Below are 18,301 nucleotides of genomic sequence, written 5' to 3' on the forward strand. Positions count from 1 at the left end.
ATATGTACAGCATAAAGATCTACACAAAGGACATGACCAAGACACTGCTAGTAAATATCCAGGAAGCATGATTCTTCACATGTGTATAACTTTGTTTTGGCTCACACTTTCCCCTCTCCTTCTGTTGGTCAGATTCAAACTGTTAGGCAAAGGTAAGCGAACTCTGACTTGAAATTCTTGACCAAGGTGGAAATCAGCCAGTGTGGAAATCTAAGCAGAGGTTTTCCCCAAGCACACAGCTCAGGAACCAGAGATGTGTAAAGTGAAAGGAAAACAAAACCATAAAAAGACACCAGCCTTGTGAAACATAGGGTTTGTTCAGTGTGCGGGGGTACCAGAAAAGACCAAACTTGGGTCATTTTGCACCCATCCTCCTATGTTCTTGATATAAATCAATGGATTGAGGTTGAGTTTCTGTCTTGTTGAAGGGGGATGTTTTCTCTATGCAAATTATCAGTCCACCCTTGGAGTGATTAGGTGGATTAACAATCATTCATAAAATTTGAGGCTTACAAAAGCACAGTTATCACTCCTAACATTACACTATCTGACAATGAGTCTCTTCTATTAAGTGAAGGCTGGCCTGAAAACATACATGAAACATAAAAGCCATGCTGTTAGCTTTGAGAGCAACATTGAGAAAGATGAAGAAGAAAAGGGACAATTCAGATAATCTATCTGGGAAAAATGCTAATTACGTAATGAATGAAACAGTGTGATGACGCACACAGGAAGGTGTAGGCGCTTCATCAATGGTGATGCATTTGAACACTAGTAAAAATGTCTGGGCGACACTAGAAATCAGAGCTCTGGCAGGTACTAACAGCCTAATGATCTCATGAGATTTCTCCTCTTTGCTGGATTCTCTGATCTTCCACAATGGTCTGACTTTGCTCTCTGAAACATCCTAGAGCTATTTAAAGAAAATTGCTTTCAAATATCTAAAAGTCCTTTTAAAAAAAAAATTGAAAAAATGATTTCCAACATTCCATTCCCTTGATGTTTTGCCTTAGAACCTTCAACTAGAGAGAGGAAGCACATCCGTGCATTAAAATTCCAGGAAGCCATCGCTTTGTTTTCAAATGACATTCTGTGCACAAAGGTAAACCAGACTGAAAGGCTGCCTTTGTGTTTTGATTTTCCAAGGGGGAACCCTTCAGTCATCTGAAGATAAGCCCTGATGCGCATGCTCACACCGGATGTGGAGAAATCTTTGGTACATCTCAAGTGTCTTATACGGTAGTGACTGGCTCAATGGAGTGGCCACCCCTGTCAGTCTTAGGCCCTAATCTACTAGAAACACCATTTAGAATAAGTATATTAAATGTTAATGTGAACTGCCACTTCAAGAGCCACCCTCTTCCTATTTCCTCTTTCTATTTAACATTCAAAGCAACTGAAGCATACAACGACATAAGAGCAGGATGAATTGCATAAAAGAAGACAACTCATTATCTAGAATGCCTTCGAATTCTCAGTTTTATTGACTTATTTTCTAACTTTCTGGGGTTTCCTCTGATATAGTTACTGGCAAAATGCGACAATGAAAGAAGCTGGCTGGGGCTGCCTTTTCCTAGACAGAGCTTCCTCAGGAATCGGGAGGGAGGCAGGGAAGGAGGGAGGTAGAGAAAGAGAGAAAGAGAAGGAGAGAGAGAGAGAGAGAGAGAGAGAGAGAGAGAGAGAGAGAGAGAGAGAGAGAGAGAGAGAGAGAGAGAGAGAGAGAGAGAGAGAGAGAGAAAAAGAGAGAGAGAGAGAGAGAGAGAGAGAGAGAGAGAGAGAGAGAGAGAGAACGCGTGCCCGAGAGTGAGAGCGTGCACTGTGGGCTCGCTGGCAGTCATAGGAGAATAAATACAATCATCCCCTGTTAATATTTTTGAATACTTGAAAATACCCATGGGTAACTGCAGAGCTTGTTCCTATTGTAATCATACAATCTGCTGCCTACTAGGTATTATACCAGATTTATTTTTTTTAATAACAGCCATTTTAAAAGGATGAAGAAGGATATGTGGGGACTAATGGCTGTCACCCTACTATCTATACATGTATCCCATGGAAAGGTCTCGGGAACCATGCCCCAACAATCCGGCACTTCACAGATTAGAAGTCCCCTAAACTCCCTGTTACAGACACGTTCCTGTTTTTAAGGAAAGCTCAAGCAGAGACCCAGCAGTGCTCCCAAAGTAGGCAACTGTTACAGCGTTAACAATAGCTCCTGGGAAATAATTAGGATGGATATACCTACGCATCCCAGAATAACCAGATTTTGGTGAAAATGTATAGAATATTCCATAGGAAATAGATGGTATTCCCCTCCCCCACAACTGTATACACACTTTAACACAGACAAATTCACTTAATGTTTACTCCTTTTCAGGGTTAACTGATTTGAAATAATGAGTGAAGCCAGACTAAGCTCTAAACAAAGAAACTTCTCCCTAACGTGCCACTAGACATTTTTAAATTGTAATACATAAAAGATAAAGTTTACAGTACAAAATCAGCAACAGTCAAAGAATAGAGGGCACACAAATACCTAATGAAATGATTCTTGGTGTTTATGATTCCATTGCTACACATTACCAGCAGTGCCGAGACCAGAATGGTCATCAGTGTGAAAACAGACACTGACCAAAAAAAATAAATAAATAAAATAAAATAAATTGTTCATTTCTGTAGATTTTTTTAAATTTTGAAAATGAACTGTATGTTAATAAACCCTGACTTTATAATCATTCAAAATGAGTATACACTTTTGGGGAACACCCTGGCATGTGTTAAATGCCAACACAATTAACTTACAGACTCTGCATGCTCCATCACTGCTAATACAAAGAAGACATATTCTTGACCACTTTGGAGTTGCTTGTTTGTGAATCCTCCATAATGTTTGTCATCTCCCAGGGTGAACTCGGTGGGCAGGACATCAAAGTGAGCGGCTATATATGGCTTTAATTCAACTTCTCTCCCATGACGGAGGCTTCTGCGTTTCCTGGATATCTCTTTAAGCAGCTAAGAAATAAAGAGGGAAATAGAGAAAGAAATGTAACCAATAATAACCCAACTTGATGATAGTTTCATGCAAGAAGTTAGGTGAGGACTGGGAACAACCCCAGGACTGCTTTTCCCTCTTCATGTAGCACATCAGCATCACTGGAACCTTGGTTCTCTCTTGCAAATGTGTGTCTTGCCCTCAAGGTAAGAAACTGGACTGCTACTGCAAGGCCCAGGCTACAGACATAGGACAATTAGTGGTGGCTCCTATCATTTTCTTCCCCAGCGAAATCTTTTCAAAATGCAAGAGTGCATTCGAACTTGTCTACAGAAAAAGCCAGCCTGAGTCATAAAAGCTGTCAATTTGGGCTTTATTGTTACTTATTAAGCGAGTACTAAACTCAGATAAAGCCACCTAAACTTTCAATTATTATTAAAATTTTTTAGAGATATTAGTGCCATTTCAGGTTGATTTTAGTGGTGAGATCATTTACATGATGCAAATTGCCTCAAATCTGCAGTAATAAAATCTGATGCCTGAATTTTAACTGACAATAATAAATAGATATTGTTATTTATTTATCAACTAGTGGCCTGGTGCACAGATTCATGCACATTGAAAGGAAATTAATTAGAAGGAATATTTTAATAGAAATGTCAACCAAATTCACAATTAACAATGACAGATCAAAACACATGCATGTGATTGGCGCCAGCATACATGTGTGAGTAAATGTTAATTTTTAAATTGCCAGTGCACATCATACATACTGGCTGGTCGATTGGTCGGTTGGATGGACAGTTGGCCACTTAGCCTTTTATATATATAAATTTCCAGCTTGATTTGGCTCTTTGATTTAGGTACTTATGAAAACTTAATGACAAAATTACTGACTACTCTTGTTTTTAAAAATGGAAATAATAATAGTAAAAACCAAACTAGTGATATCTTCTTAGTGGAATGAGACCCTAGCATTAGCAAGGACAGAATTCCTTGATAATAACCAGCTGCAGGTTGTACATATGACAGACACCAAATCTTTATGTCAGGAACTGGTAGTAAACCAGTCTCTTGTACACAGAATATTAAATTTACTCTGTTGGTTTAAAATGATAACCTAAAGAAGTGTCAAAAACAGTCTTTTGATTATATAATCTGTGCTGTTATTTTCTTAGTAACTTTTCACTTATCATATTATGTCATTTTCTTTGAAATTTGAGTTTATTGATATAATTAGAATTACATGAACTATAGGCTATTTTATGAAAACTGTTATTAGGTTGGGCATAACATGTTTAGCAAATTTGGACCATCTGATGATAAATTCAGGTATACTAATCAATTTTGCACCATTTGGGTTATATAATAGTAAATCAAGGCCAGAAACAGAAGTATCTTTCAATTCTGTTTACTCATAGGGATGATGAAAATGACAATAATGGCTAATATTTATTAAGCACTTACGAGGCACTGTTATCAGAGCCTAAACATGTTGTATTAGTCCATTTACTCCTTATAATAGCCCTATAATTTAGGCTAGTATTGTCCCCATTTGATAAACGAGGTAACTGAGGCATAATAGAAAGTGGCAATATATAATTGGACTCAATTGGTGAAATAAAATGAAATTACACGTAAGAGATTTTTAAACCATACTTCTGTTTGCTTACTGAAGTTGCACAACATCAAGGAAACAAACCCAACAATTAAGGTAAATTGATCATCTAAATTGTTTTAACTCAGCCTGTATTTAGACAAATATAAATATTGTACATCTGCTTTCATTAACACATGTTAGTGTGTATTTAGATTTCTTTCTCCTGGATTCTTTTTTACATGTTATTTTTAAAAATCCCAAGACCATATATTTAATGCTACACTTGGAAAGTCATTGCAAAGGTTATTGTTGATAGGCAGTAAATGATGGTCCATTACTGTGGAGAAGGACAAATGCACTGCAGATGAGCTGAACAGTTTTTTGAAGTTGGTTAATCAGAAACATTTACCATCAGTTGTTTATGTGACTGCTCCCTTCTTCTACTTCACTGATCAAACCCTACCTTGATTTTATTCATATTTCAGATGTAGGCAACTGTCGTAACTCATCCATATCACTGTCATCCCCACGAATACCTTTTGCTATGGTTTCTTTAGAAGGTTTTGAAGAAGTATGCTGGAAACAAAAAGTGTGTGTGTTTGGTGCTCTTTAGAGCCAATGTGGTCATTCATTAAGGTGAAACCTGGAAAATCAACTCTGTCCCTGCTGGTTGCTCTAATCTCTGCAGGATGCTTCCTGTTGTTATACTTTAAACGAGTCATGTTTGCTTAGATGACACTGGAGTTAGCCAGTATGCTGAAGTTAAAATCACAAATAACCACATTATTTTACAGCAAGCTTTTTCAAATACAATGCGATGAAAAGCTTATGATATATTCCAAGACCTGCCTTGAATTAAATGTAACTAACATGTTAGGACTCAATCGGCCCCAAATCCATTCTGACTATCAATTTCTACTCTGCCAAGACTGACTCGGACAATCGGAGTTCCAACTCTATAAATGTATTATGGAGAAATTATCCCCAAAAGACACATGCGCTTAAATAATAATATTTAGAGTAAATCTGTTTAGAGAGCATCTTTTCATTTTTTATGGGCCTACGTGAGGCATACACTGGAACTCCCCGGAGGCCACTATTCTATTTGTTGATATTGATTGTTTGAACAATTTGAATTATGCACTGTTCTAAGAAAACTACTTGGTCAAATACATTTGAGAGAGGAATACTGCTTTGTCAAACCTGGCAGTACCAAGCTACAGATAAAATTACTGAAATGCATTTATTATCCATGGTAAAAAAAAAAAAAAAAGAAATGAAAAACTGTCTGCAGGGATCAGAACCGGAATGAGTAAGCATAAAGGAGGTCAAGGCCTGCTTTCATTTGCTCCCCTCCACAGTAGTTAGAAGATGTATTGGAGGTAATTTCAGAAGATATATCAAGGGCTTTTTTTTTTTTAAAATCAGAAATAATTTTCATTTTCCAGTCAATGCATATCTTATTTCTTCCACCATTAATTCTACAATGTGGTCTCAATTATATCAGTAAGAAAAGTGGGTAGCAACCCATCCTGACCCCCACTTTTGAATTAATAAATGTTCTTTATCAAACTATTATACAGATTAATGTACCACAATGTGTGGGATGATTAAAATGACCCTTTGTTATGGGATTCAGCAGCACAGACCAATAGAGTTTAATTGCAAGGAAGTTCAATGTCATAGAGTGCAATACTTCAATCCATTAGCATTGCTGTGCATTCCGGAGTTTGGAACCGGGCCTTAAAAGAGAATCAGCCACCAAATGGCTCCACCTATAAGTAACTCTTATTATTTACAACATACTGACAATGTATTATAGAAATGCAGACTTGAAACCTATATGTTCCCATTAACCAATGTCACCCCCCACCCAATATATTTTTAAAAATAAAAAAATTAAAAGTATTTGATGTCCTTGTTGGCCATCATCTTACTTCCTTAAAAACTTAAAGAAAAAATAAGTAGGAAAACTCAAAGATTCTATAAATTGTCTTTGCATTTTAAATCCAAATCCAACTGAATTTTATCATGCAGCTGAGAATTGGTTAAAATAATAAAGAGTACCCCAGGATTAACTGATTCAAAATGTTGACAGAAGACTAACTGACCATTTTCCACATTCAGACAAAGGATAACTATTCCTCTAACATCATGGAAAAATGATTTGTTCCTTTATTATCAACAACAAAAAATAGTATTTTTTACAAATTACTTGACAACCTTATTCAAATGATGCCTCAATTTGTACTTCTCCAATGCTCATCTAATCTCTTAATGACACAAAAGCATAATCCTAACCTGAATCATCTCCCCTTCTCCACTGGAGTGTAACTCAGATAAATGAAGTGGATGATGATGAACCCACTTCTAGAGATGACATATGTTTGCCTAACAGAGCTACCAGCCCTTACCTGTCAGATCCCTGCCTCCTTAGTGCAGGCATGTATGAAATAAACATCACTTGCCTGTAATGCAGCTAAGGAATTTATGCTTTTCCTTGCTCTATCTGAATTAATTTGAGGTAGGGAAAATAGCCAGAAATTACAGGTTGAGTGATAATATAGGGCCTATGTTGCAAATAATCTCAATAAATTAAAATCTCCATTTTCCCAAATGGGAACCTTTTTACTTGCCTTCTGAACTGATTCAAACCAGCATCACATGAAAACAGAAAAGTCTCCCTTAGATTTCAAATCTGAACCCCAAGCACTAACTTGCTTCAGGGGTATCTGGCTTATTACCTCTGATCACAGCTTTCTCATCTCACTAGAGGTATAAAATAATTAGGTCTTGTGGACAACTTCACACTAACTTAAAAAATAACAATCAAATGTTCTTCCTACAAAAAGAGTATTCATTAAAATGTACTCACACTTGTGATTTGATTTTGGAGATTAAAATAATACTCATTTAGTATCAGCTCTAGTTTTAGCACTATTTTCTTATCTGGATCAACATTTTGTTGTTGTCTGCCCCTGTGGTTAGATGTGATTTTGATTCTGATATCCTACAGTATATAGAATAAGGCAAACATATGCTAATCAGCACAATTCTGTGAGAACCTGGTCTAGGATCTATAGTGGGTCAAATGTTGGATTCTGCTGCAAAATGCAATTTACATTTGTAATAGCTGCAGCTACCATTGCATTAATGAAGTGGACTTCGAAATTCATAACATTGGTGATTAAGCGTTTCCTAACAATTCACTCACCTTTTACACCTCTGCATCATGTTTTACCAAGGGCAAGGGGCAAAACACTAAAGCTAACAAAGATTAGACAGGTTGTAAGCTTTATTGCAGCTTAATGTTTTTTAATTAAAGCAAAAGGCTCTTTGTTGTGATCCCTAGAGGTTAATACACTCATAGCACTACACTATCAGACCAGCCAGCTGACCAGCCATGCGGAAGTCTGCAACTGGATTGGATGCAGAACGGACTCTGTGGAGAGGAGGATGTTTAGTAAATTAAAGAACCAGTGAAAGATACTGCCAACAAAGACACACTTACCTCATCTAATTCCATTTCATCTGGACTCTCCCATGGCTTGATAAATTTCCCACGAGATTTCTTCAAAGGCACAATTATTATGTAGTAACCTCTGCACAAGAATTGGCAGACAAAAATAAGTTTAGAGAGAAAAGTAAATGGCTATATCTTAAATCTTCCAAGACCAGTGATTGAGATAGAAGGCAAATTACGGAGATGGAGTAACTTGTCCATCAATGACAAATAACCACCTGTGTGTTCAATTTTAAAAACAACATGTGTAGACATTTCTGTGTGACTTCAATGAGCTTATATAGTTATATCACCATGGTTGACTGCTCCTTATTAGTATCATAAACAGAATGGGAATGCTTGGTTAAAACCCTGGTGGTATTCTGAAATTGACAGAATACAAGGCTGATATTCTGAAATTGACCAACACAGGCTGCAGAACCAAATATTTACTATGATAGCAATTTATAAGATAACCTTTAAAAAGGGAAATGTGTAATAAAAATTACTCTTAGTTTATACCATGCTTATATTATGATAATGATAAATTTATTTACATACTCTTAGAATATTTTTTATTTGGGTAAAATGTTAAAAGCAAAAAAAAAAATTGCTCATAATATTATAACAATAATATAAATATATTAAAAAGCTCCCCTTTCTAACTATCATTTGGTAACCCTAAAGGTAAGTGTGGCAGAAATTTGGAGATACCCACTACCTAAGGGCCTTCAACATAGATCTCAATGTAATACATCTATCGGAAGAGGCGAAAGTAACCGAGTTCTCCAAATGAGAATAGCTAACTAAAATTTAAGTAATGTAAAAAGTTACCTGTCTGCATATATTTGTGGGCTATTTGTAAAAAAAAATAGAAGAAAAATTGTAATTTCCATATAGCCTATACCCTGCCCTTGTATTCATGGTAAGGGACTAGTTAATACCAATCTGCAGTAGTAAGTATACAATCACGTTGCACGTATAATAATGGCTAACACATTAATCCCTTCATATTTCCCACGTATTATATTAAGTGCATAATTTCATTTGGCCTCTTCAAAAATCCTATAAGAAAAGATAATGACAAAGAGACACAAATTGGCTAAATTACTGCCCCAGTTAAATCAGATTGTAGAGGGATACAAATCTATGTATATCTTAATCTTACCAATAGTTCCCCCCGTGCCAAATATCCCTCTGTATCACCTAATACTTACTAAGGACTCCATACATTTTATGGAGATTCTGAAAACACACATACACTTTCAGAAGAGAAGGCTGCCGCACAGGGGCAAGGGCACTAACGTTGTATCACAGAGACCAATAACACACACAAAAAGGCCTCTTTCCACTTATCTCAAAGCAAAACCTGCAATAAACTTGGTCAAACCCTCCTGGATAAAGAACCCTGTCTGCATCAATGCCCCGTGCAGTAACCAGTAGTCTGCTGTGGCTTTGGAGCAGCTGGAATGTGGCTAGTCTGAACTGAGGCTTGAGCTCAAATAGAAAAGACAGGTTTAAAAACTTCATATGGAAAATGAACATAGCCAAAACCGGTTTGGCTCAGTGGATAGAGCGTTAGCCTGTGGACTAAAAGGTCCTGGGTTAGATTCCGGTCAAGGGCATGTACCTTGGTTGCGGGCACATCCCCAGTGGGGGGTGTGCAAGAGGCAGCTGATTGATGATTCTCTCTCATCAATGTTTCTAACTCTCTATCCCTCTTCCACTCTGTAAAAAATCAATAAAATATAAAAAAAGAAAAGAAAATGAATGTAAAATACCTCTGTAATTATTTTTAATAGTCATCATATGTTAAAATGATAATATTCTGGATACACTGGGTCAAATAAAAAAGTAGTTTCACGTCTTTCTTTGTACTTCTCCTGGAGCAGCTAGAACATTTAAAATTTTCACATGAGGCTCTCATTATATTGTTGAACGGTACTACTCTGGAGCCTTCTTGTAAAGAATGTGGCGTCTGGAGATCTATACGGCCCAGAATTCAGGCTCTGTCACCAGTATACTGTGTGATCTTGGGCTGAAACTTTAACATCCTTGAATCTCAGCTGTATAGTCCGAAAAATGAGACTAGGGGTGGTGATCACAGACAAAACAGTATACAGGTAATGTGTTATGGAACTGTGCACCTGAAACCTGTATAATTTTCTTAACCAGTGTCACCCAAATAAATGAAATAAAAAGATAAAAAAGGGATTAAAATAATACCAGACTGTTATTTCAGGGGAAATAAAAGCAAATTTCCAGAAAGCACTTAGCACAGCAGTGTGTGGCATATTGCACTAAATGGATGCCACCTGCTTCTGGCCGATATTGACTATCAGGGTGAGAGAGGTGCACCTCAATGACCTTCTTCATTAGGACACAGTGGAATTCCCCGAGATGTGGTTTAAAGAACTTGACAAACTTTCTTCTCTAATTGAGAATTTTGTGACTATACCTGAGCCCTCTCTCCATGGTGCTCTGAGCAGCTATCAACAGATCGCATCACTTACCCATTCATTTTCTTTCCTACAAATAGTCATGATGGTCAAGGAGGGGAAGGAGAATAGAGAGTTGGAGCACGTGAGAGGCTAGTACTTTTTTTTTTTAAAATGACCCAGAGTAAGCTTCTTCCTCTCCCAGTCCTCCCACCACCTGAAGGATTTGCCCAACAAGTCCATCATGTTAAGCGAGCACTGAGAGGAATGACAGGGGTGCAATGGAGCGTGGGAAATAATGCTGCAGATGTGCTTGATAAACACACTTGTCAGGGAACCTCCTGCATTTCTCTACCAATCATACACAGTCAAGACAGGTGCTCTTTGCCTAAAGCGGTGATAATGCACACTGTCATGGAGCTCCCGCTGTCCTCGTTCAGAATCTTGTAAATCAAGGTGAAGCTGATAAATTCTGTTAATTTTTCTTTCTGCCTTCACACTTTGAGTTGCCATTCTTGTACATGAAAAAAGGAACCCATTCTTTTTTCTGCAGCACTTCCCCACTACTCATATTACTTGCCGTTGGGATAAGAATTGTACAGCCTCCCCCTCAGTAATTAATTGTGTGGTTGGATATGATCTCTACTGATCTCTAAAGCATTCATCAACAACAGCACAGTGGAGCCTGCTAAAAAGCAACTCTCCTCTCTCTCTTTTTTTTAAATTGCATTAAAAAAATGTTTTTACTGATTTCATAGAAAGGGAGAGGGGGAGGGAGAGAAACATTGATGAGAGAGAAACATGGATCAGCTGCCTCCTGCATGACCCTACCAGGGATCCAGTCCCCAACCCAGGCATGTGCCCGACCAGAATCAAACTAGTGACCTCCTGGTGCATGGGACAATGCTCATCCAACTGAACCACTCTGGCCAGGCTCACAGCAGCTCTTGTCCAGTGAAAGAAATGGAGCGGAGTGCTGGGAATTTGGAACTCCATGTTATAGAATGTCTTGCCTGGGTCTAAATTCATACATTTCCACTTTGTTCTCTGCAACCGTGGTTTTGTAAACAACAACGTGGTTGCTTTTCCAGAAACCAAGATTTCCCCAGAGTATACTGCTTCCCTTGAACTCTCATGTGGTGGCTGTTTACTCACTCCTCCTCCCGCACCCGAGAACCGCAGGGTTAGGGCTTGGGGTTTCTTTTCTAGGACTGGCCCATGAACCACCACGGCTCTCAGATCATTGAGATCCTTGAACTCTGCTTTTGTAAAGCCAACGCCTTCCTCTCTACCCTGGCTGAAATCTGTGACCTTTCTCTGTGCCTGAGCCCTAGGAGCTGAACACAGCTTGAGAAATAACACATAGGGCAGAAGGATGCCATGAATTCATGATCAGCGAACTCAAGCCCTCAACTTCTGGAAATAGACCACAACTTCTTTAGTTACCTAGCCCTTCAATTCTACATGGTAACGTTTTCAAACTTCATCCCCTGTCTCAAACCTTAAACCTCCTTATCTTCCAACTAGAAGATAGCCTTATCACTCATATACAAAGAAAAGGAAAACATTCAGACAATAACTCCCTCAACATCTATCTAACCACACTTCAAACCTACCTACATTTGTACACACCAAAATCTTTTTTTTGGGTGGAGTAGGAAGACTGGCTATATATTTTAAGGCCAACCACTCTTTCTTGCATTGGTTCCCATCATTTCACTCTAAGGAAATTTACCATATACTAGCGATTTTCAACCTTTTTCTTCTCATGGCACACACAAATTACCAAAATTCCTCAGCACACCAAAACCCTATGTAATAAAAGGGTAATATGCAAATTAACCGTCACTCCCTCACAAAGATAGCGGCACCCATAGTCACAAGATGGCAGCGCCCAGCCTCCTCAGCCTCACAAAAATCCCCGAGTCCTGGGGGATCTGCCACTGAGAGTGGGCAGCATGAGTGGCCTGGCAGAATGCTTGCTTCATTGCCACGGCGACGGAGGGACTCTGGGCAGTGGGCATGGAGAAGATGGGGTGGGAGGCTTGCTTTGTTGCTGCAGCAATGCCCCAGCTATGGAGGGCCTCTGGGGAAAAGTGGGGATGGCCCACAGCCTCTGCGGCCCAACGCGACTCCTATGGAAGAAGTGTGGCTCCCAGCAGTGTGTTGTGGTTCCCGCCAGCTTCCATGGAAGTGGCAGGTGGCCTACTGCACGTGAGATCTTGCGATGGGCTACTAGTATATGTATATTTTTGCTGATCTGACAAAAAAAAAGTATACATTTCTAATTCATTTACACCAGGTAGCTATTGTGTTGGCTGTTGTCATTTATTTGATAATCTAAGGGGAAAGAGGTCAGTGGTCTGCCTAAAGAATCAGGTATTGTGTGTTTTAAAACTTCTTGTGGCACATCAGTATGCCACAGCACATTGGTTGAAATTGGCTGCTCTATATCACACCCCTTCTCTTTCTCATATATGAATATCTCAGCTTCTTCCACCTCATTGGATCCTATACATTTGCTTTCAACCTTACATAAATATCAGCCATTTAAAAATAAAGCAAACCATATCCCATTCCAGTCATCATTCCTTCTCTTTCCTACCTCTTACTGTCCAAATTCTGAGAAGAGCTGCCTGTTCTAGCCAGTCTCCATTTCTTTACCTTCCATTCATTTTCTGGTTGACGAGGCTCCTGCCTCATTAGCCCACCTCCCTGTCCTTGCCATGGTGCTCAGTGACCTCAATCATGTTACATAAGAGGAGGATTTATGACCCCCTTCTCTTGATCTCTTAGCAGAATCTGACCATGTCAATAAGACCCCCTCAGTGTTTTCTCTGTATCTAACTCTCCTGGTTCTATAGTTATATTCCTCTGCATATTACCCTCATTTCTCTAGCAGGATTTATCATCTGTTACCCAGCAATTAAATGATAGAGTTCCTCGAGGCTCTGGCCAAGGACTCCTTTCCACTCCTTTGCTTCCTTTGTGACGTTATTCCAGTGCAGAGCATCACTTATTACCTACATGCAAACGATTTACAGACTGGCATCTTCAGCCAGAACGCTCTGCTGCACACTTAAGATTTATCCAAGTCCAACTTTAGGTCTCCATTTCTATGTCACAAAAGTACTTCAAATTTACTGTGATTAAAACAAACAAAAGAATGCCTCCAAAATAAATCCTCTTCCGACATCAACCACGATCCTTTTTGTGGAACAAGCTCTAACCTAAGTGTTTCCCATTAAAAATCTGCTTCCACTCTTCTTTTCTCATGCCCAACCTGTTACAAAGTCCAGTGGCTTCCAAATCGATCCCTACTCTTCACCATCTTCTCAGCAGTCACCAGCCCAGGCTCATCCCATTGTCACCTATCCGGATTGTTCTGTCCTTCCCTAACATTCTATCGCTATAGAGTTTAGACCCCTGTTGTTCAGTCTCTGACCAAACCATATGATCTAAAACAAAAAAACAAAACTTGTTTACGATGAAAAAAAAATGCTTTCAGAATTAGATCAGTGAAATTAAATGAGTATAATTAAACTGCACACTCTGCTTTGCCTGTCTGACTCAAGAATTGGGCTCAAAACACCCTTTCGACATAGACTTTAGCTAATAAGCAAATAAATAACTTCAAAATAAATATATTTAGAAAGCTCTTGACTACTTACAAAGTAAGCTGTGTTTTCCCACTATATTAGATTTAATTTGATAAGTTAAATCTAACCTTCAGAATTTTAATTATATTAAGTAAAGTTTTACTAATTCTATTTAATATGCTATCATCAAGGGGCCCAGCTTCACATAATTACACGGGAAGCTAAGCTCTGGCCTTGGTGGCAGTCCCACTTCAAATTCAGCCAGGCTTTTTATATTAGCAACCTGTATTAACATGCTCAAACTCATTATTTAACTGGGAGGTCAAAATCCATCTCAGATTTTAATAATGTTGTTGTTTTCATAGCTTTTTATTTTATTTTTTTGCTATAGTTATTTGGGTATATATCAGTTAAATAATATTGATTTAACATAGACAAACCAAAGCAGGTTGACTGGTTTCCATGTTTAAAATAATGTCTTCCATCTTTTTAGCAACTTGCAGTCAGAAAAGTTACTAAATTATCTTAAGCCTCATTTTCCTTGTTTGTGGAGTGGCAGGTGATAATGGTGACCTGTGGGAAGCCTCTTTTTTTTACCTCTCATCTAAATTCTCATGGGAAACTGCTGTGTGACACTCAGATGTTTCCATGATCTGTGGCCATGCGGATATGCCTGGCTACTCTGGTACTAACATTTGTCTGGGCCAGTCCTGTCAATGCCTCCTTGTTGTGGAGGGCTTGATTGTCTAGCAACTTGGCCAATTCCTTGTTTGGCCAATAAATTCTATGGCTATGGAGCCACATGTGTGCTCTAGAGTAGTGGTCACCAACCAGTGATCCACGGACCACTGGTGGCTTGTGAGGTCTGGAAGGTTGGCAACCGCAGCTCTAGAGCCAGACAACCTGCATTCAGATCTTGCCGTTCTGATTCTGCTACGGTGTCGCCAGGACAAGTGAGTTCATCTTGACAATCCCTCAGCTTTATAATGCCAAGCGCCTTTCTTGTGAAGACTACATTAGTTACGGTGTGCACTGTCCTTCTGAGCAACACTACTAACTATCAGCATCAACTCTATGACCCCGGCCAGGCTGCTTAGTCTCTTTGGGCCTCACTTAATTCATCTGTAAACTAGAGGCCTGATGCACAAAGATTCGTGCAAGAATGGGCCTTCCTTTCCCTGGCTGCTGGCACCGCCTTTGCTCTGGCCAGAGCCGCCTTTCTGCCTTCCCATGCTTCCCACAGGCCCAGAGTGGCTCCGGTGGTGCAGAGCACCTGCATATGCAAATTAACCCACCATCTTTTTTGGTTAATTTGCATACTCAATCCTGACTGGCTGGTGGGTGTTGTGATAGTATGGTCAATTTGCATATCACTCTTTTATTAGTGTAGATGGGGAGAAGGATGCCACCTCACAGGGTTATTGTGAGGCTTAAATGAAACTTTCTAGTATCTTCAGTTCAGTGTAAAGCACTTTACAAATTCAAACCTTTACCACCTCAATGACCACATGATGAATGAATTATTTCTCATTAAAAATTAAACAGATAATATATTACTTCATTAAACTGCTAATAGTGGAGGCACAAATTTTATGAAGCAACATTATAAGCCATGCTTTCAAGAGTATCTTCTTTTTAAAAAAAAGAAAAAGTAGAGAATCTGAGAGCCAAATTAGTAAGACCAAAGAAATGTAAGCTTTCATAAAATACTCTCCTTCCTCATCTATGTTTCTCATAAATATAAAATGTTACAATGAAATTAACTTATGTTAGATACCTTCTCTTAGTATAAACTGTGGGATACATATTTTTTCTTACCATTCAGACTAAAAACCTGCTCTATAAACGCATAGAAGTTTTGACCACAACTTGCTTCTGAAACACTGTGGGCTTGCTAAATTTTTCTGCCAGACCCTCTCTGCCTCCAAAAGCATTTAAATAGAAGGTGAAGCCCTCCAAAGCTCCTGGGACCAGAACCTGCTGTTTCCTGGGAAAGGGGATCTTGCCCTGAGGGAGTACCTCTGCTTCTCCAGACAAAAATCAAGGGTGGTCCATTTCCGAAGCAAGGAGCTAGGTCCACATTACATTTCCCAAGGACAGATTGGTTTGTAAGGGGTAAGGGGTTGGGGGCAGTGATCAAGACCTCCCAATTATTGTGGCTGGAAATGAGAAAAGCATGGTTTTTGTTGATAAACAAAACAACTCTTCAATCACCAAAATTGCCTTTGGCTAGAAAACAAATGAGAAACATTTATTTCTAGATAGCATTCACCTAAATAAAAGTTAGCAACCCACCTACAGGTCTGGAATCAATTGCTTCCTCCCCTCATTTCACCCATAAAATACTGAACAAAAAGCTACATTCTTCTCGATTTTCTGCAAGTGGCACTACTTGACACACAGGTTCTTGTAATATGTGACCATCCCACTTAAACCAACCTAGAAGAAAGGATGGGTAACGTTACACTGTAAGAAGCACCCAAATATAAATTATCTAGGTTTTCTTGGTGCTTTTTTTCTAACTGGAGATTTGTTCTTTCATTCCTTATAGTTTGGATCCTTTTCCCGCTCACATACTTCTCTAATTTAGTCTTTTGTTCTTTTCCCCAGAGCAGCTAGAATTTTTTTTTTTTTTTTTTTTTTTTTTTTGAGAATCTATTTCTAGAACATTTTTTCCCCATAATGATTTGGTTTCTTTTTCTGTTTCTTAATGGTCTCTTCTCTGTTACCAAACTCATACCTTTTCCCTGATTCCCACTTCAAATATAGGAGGAGAAAACAGATAAAGAAAACTAAGAAAAAAATTGAACAAGCTAAAGAAAAACCGGAAAAAACAGACTATATTCTGTGACTCAACTCAATTAGAAGTTGGAAAATGAAACAGAGGTCTACCACCAATGGACAAAAATGCCATTTCCCAATAATGTCGAACACATTCTACCAAGCCAATATAGTCAATATCCACTGAAATATTTTTTCATATAAGTAAAATATTGAAAACCAATAGTAAACACTACAAAATATACTATTCTCTTCTCATATTTCAACTATTCTTTCTCTGAATAGACACTGCATGTTTTTTTTTTTTTTTTAACGGATTGAATTTAGAGACCATATTTTTTCCCTACTCTTTCGTTTGAAATTTTTATAACTTTTCCAAATCTTTTTCATCCCTTAACACTCAAATGAGATATTAGATCCTTCCAGATACCTCCTCCCCTCACATCCAAGTGGGGCTACATCTCTATACTCATGTTTCCACAGTATTTGCCAGACTTCTCCCATTATATTCACATGACCTATTCTTTGTCTCTGTTTTCCCATGGTAAGATAGGGCTCTATCTCTGTCATCTCTATTCCCAGGCCGAGTGCTGGAATTATATTGCATACAGAATATATGTTCACTGGATACCAACTAAAAAGTCGCAATGGATGGATGAAGACATAGATGAATAACAAATGCCAAGTCGTTTAGGCACTATCACATGCTGTCCTCTTGAAACAGTGATTCCCCACCCACACTCCACAGGCCAGCTAAGTTCATGTCATTCATTAAGCCTTAGCTTAGATGTCACCCTCTCCAGGACCACTTTCCCTACTAAAGCAGGATCAGGAGCTCCCCTCCTGTGGCCATCTAATCTTTGGAACCACAGTACTCCACTTAAACAGATCTTTTTACATGTTCAAATCCCGTAATTAACTATGTTGTATAATATCAATGAATAAGTCTGCATTATCCCCACTAACCCCTTGAAACATTGTCTGGCACTATGGTTTTAGATAAAAAAAACAACAAAAAAACCAGAATATTAAAAAAAATCAATGGATAAATATAAACACTTTCATATTAAATCTTGTTGAAATAAAAATTGCACTAATAAGAAAGAGTTCATTCTCATTTCCAATTTTATGAATGACAGAAAGAGAAGAGTGAACGAAAATGGGTACCTTATTTCTCAGTGAATTTATTTTCATAATAATCTTTTGGAAATTTCATCATCTGGTTGAAATCATCCAAGTATTTTATCGAAAAAATACGAAAAATTTTTTTTCAGGAAAGGTTGTTCCTTAATTTCACAAATACCACAATAGCAAAAATTTCTTGTATATAACTTTAATTTTTAATAGCTAATTTTTTTCAGTCCTATTCTTCAAGTTTTCTAGAGCTTT

The 18,301-nt window shown here is 38.3% G+C and overlaps 1 protein-coding gene across 21 annotated transcripts in view; it reads right to left on the bottom strand.

Annotated features, from left to right (window-relative positions):
- Positions 1-18,301, bottom strand: part of PTPRD (protein tyrosine phosphatase receptor type D) — a 1,977,099-nt gene that overhangs the window by 129,055 nt on the left and 1,829,743 nt on the right. For all 21 annotated transcript variants that reach the window (XM_084898455.1, XM_084898451.1, XM_084898446.1 and 18 more), the window contains 2 exons: positions 8,104-8,194; positions 2,803-3,012 (listed from right to left, as the gene is read on the bottom strand). In XM_084898455.1, coding sequence (XP_084754581.1) covers positions 2,803-3,012; positions 8,104-8,194 — 301 coding nt within the window. The remainder of the gene's footprint in view (positions 1-2,802; positions 3,013-8,103; positions 8,195-18,301) is intronic.

Source organism: Pipistrellus hanaki, assembly GCF_964339955.1.
Source record: "Pipistrellus hanaki genome assembly, chromosome: 11".
In the NCBI taxonomy this organism is placed as follows: domain Eukaryota; kingdom Metazoa; phylum Chordata; class Mammalia; order Chiroptera; family Vespertilionidae; genus Pipistrellus; species Pipistrellus hanaki.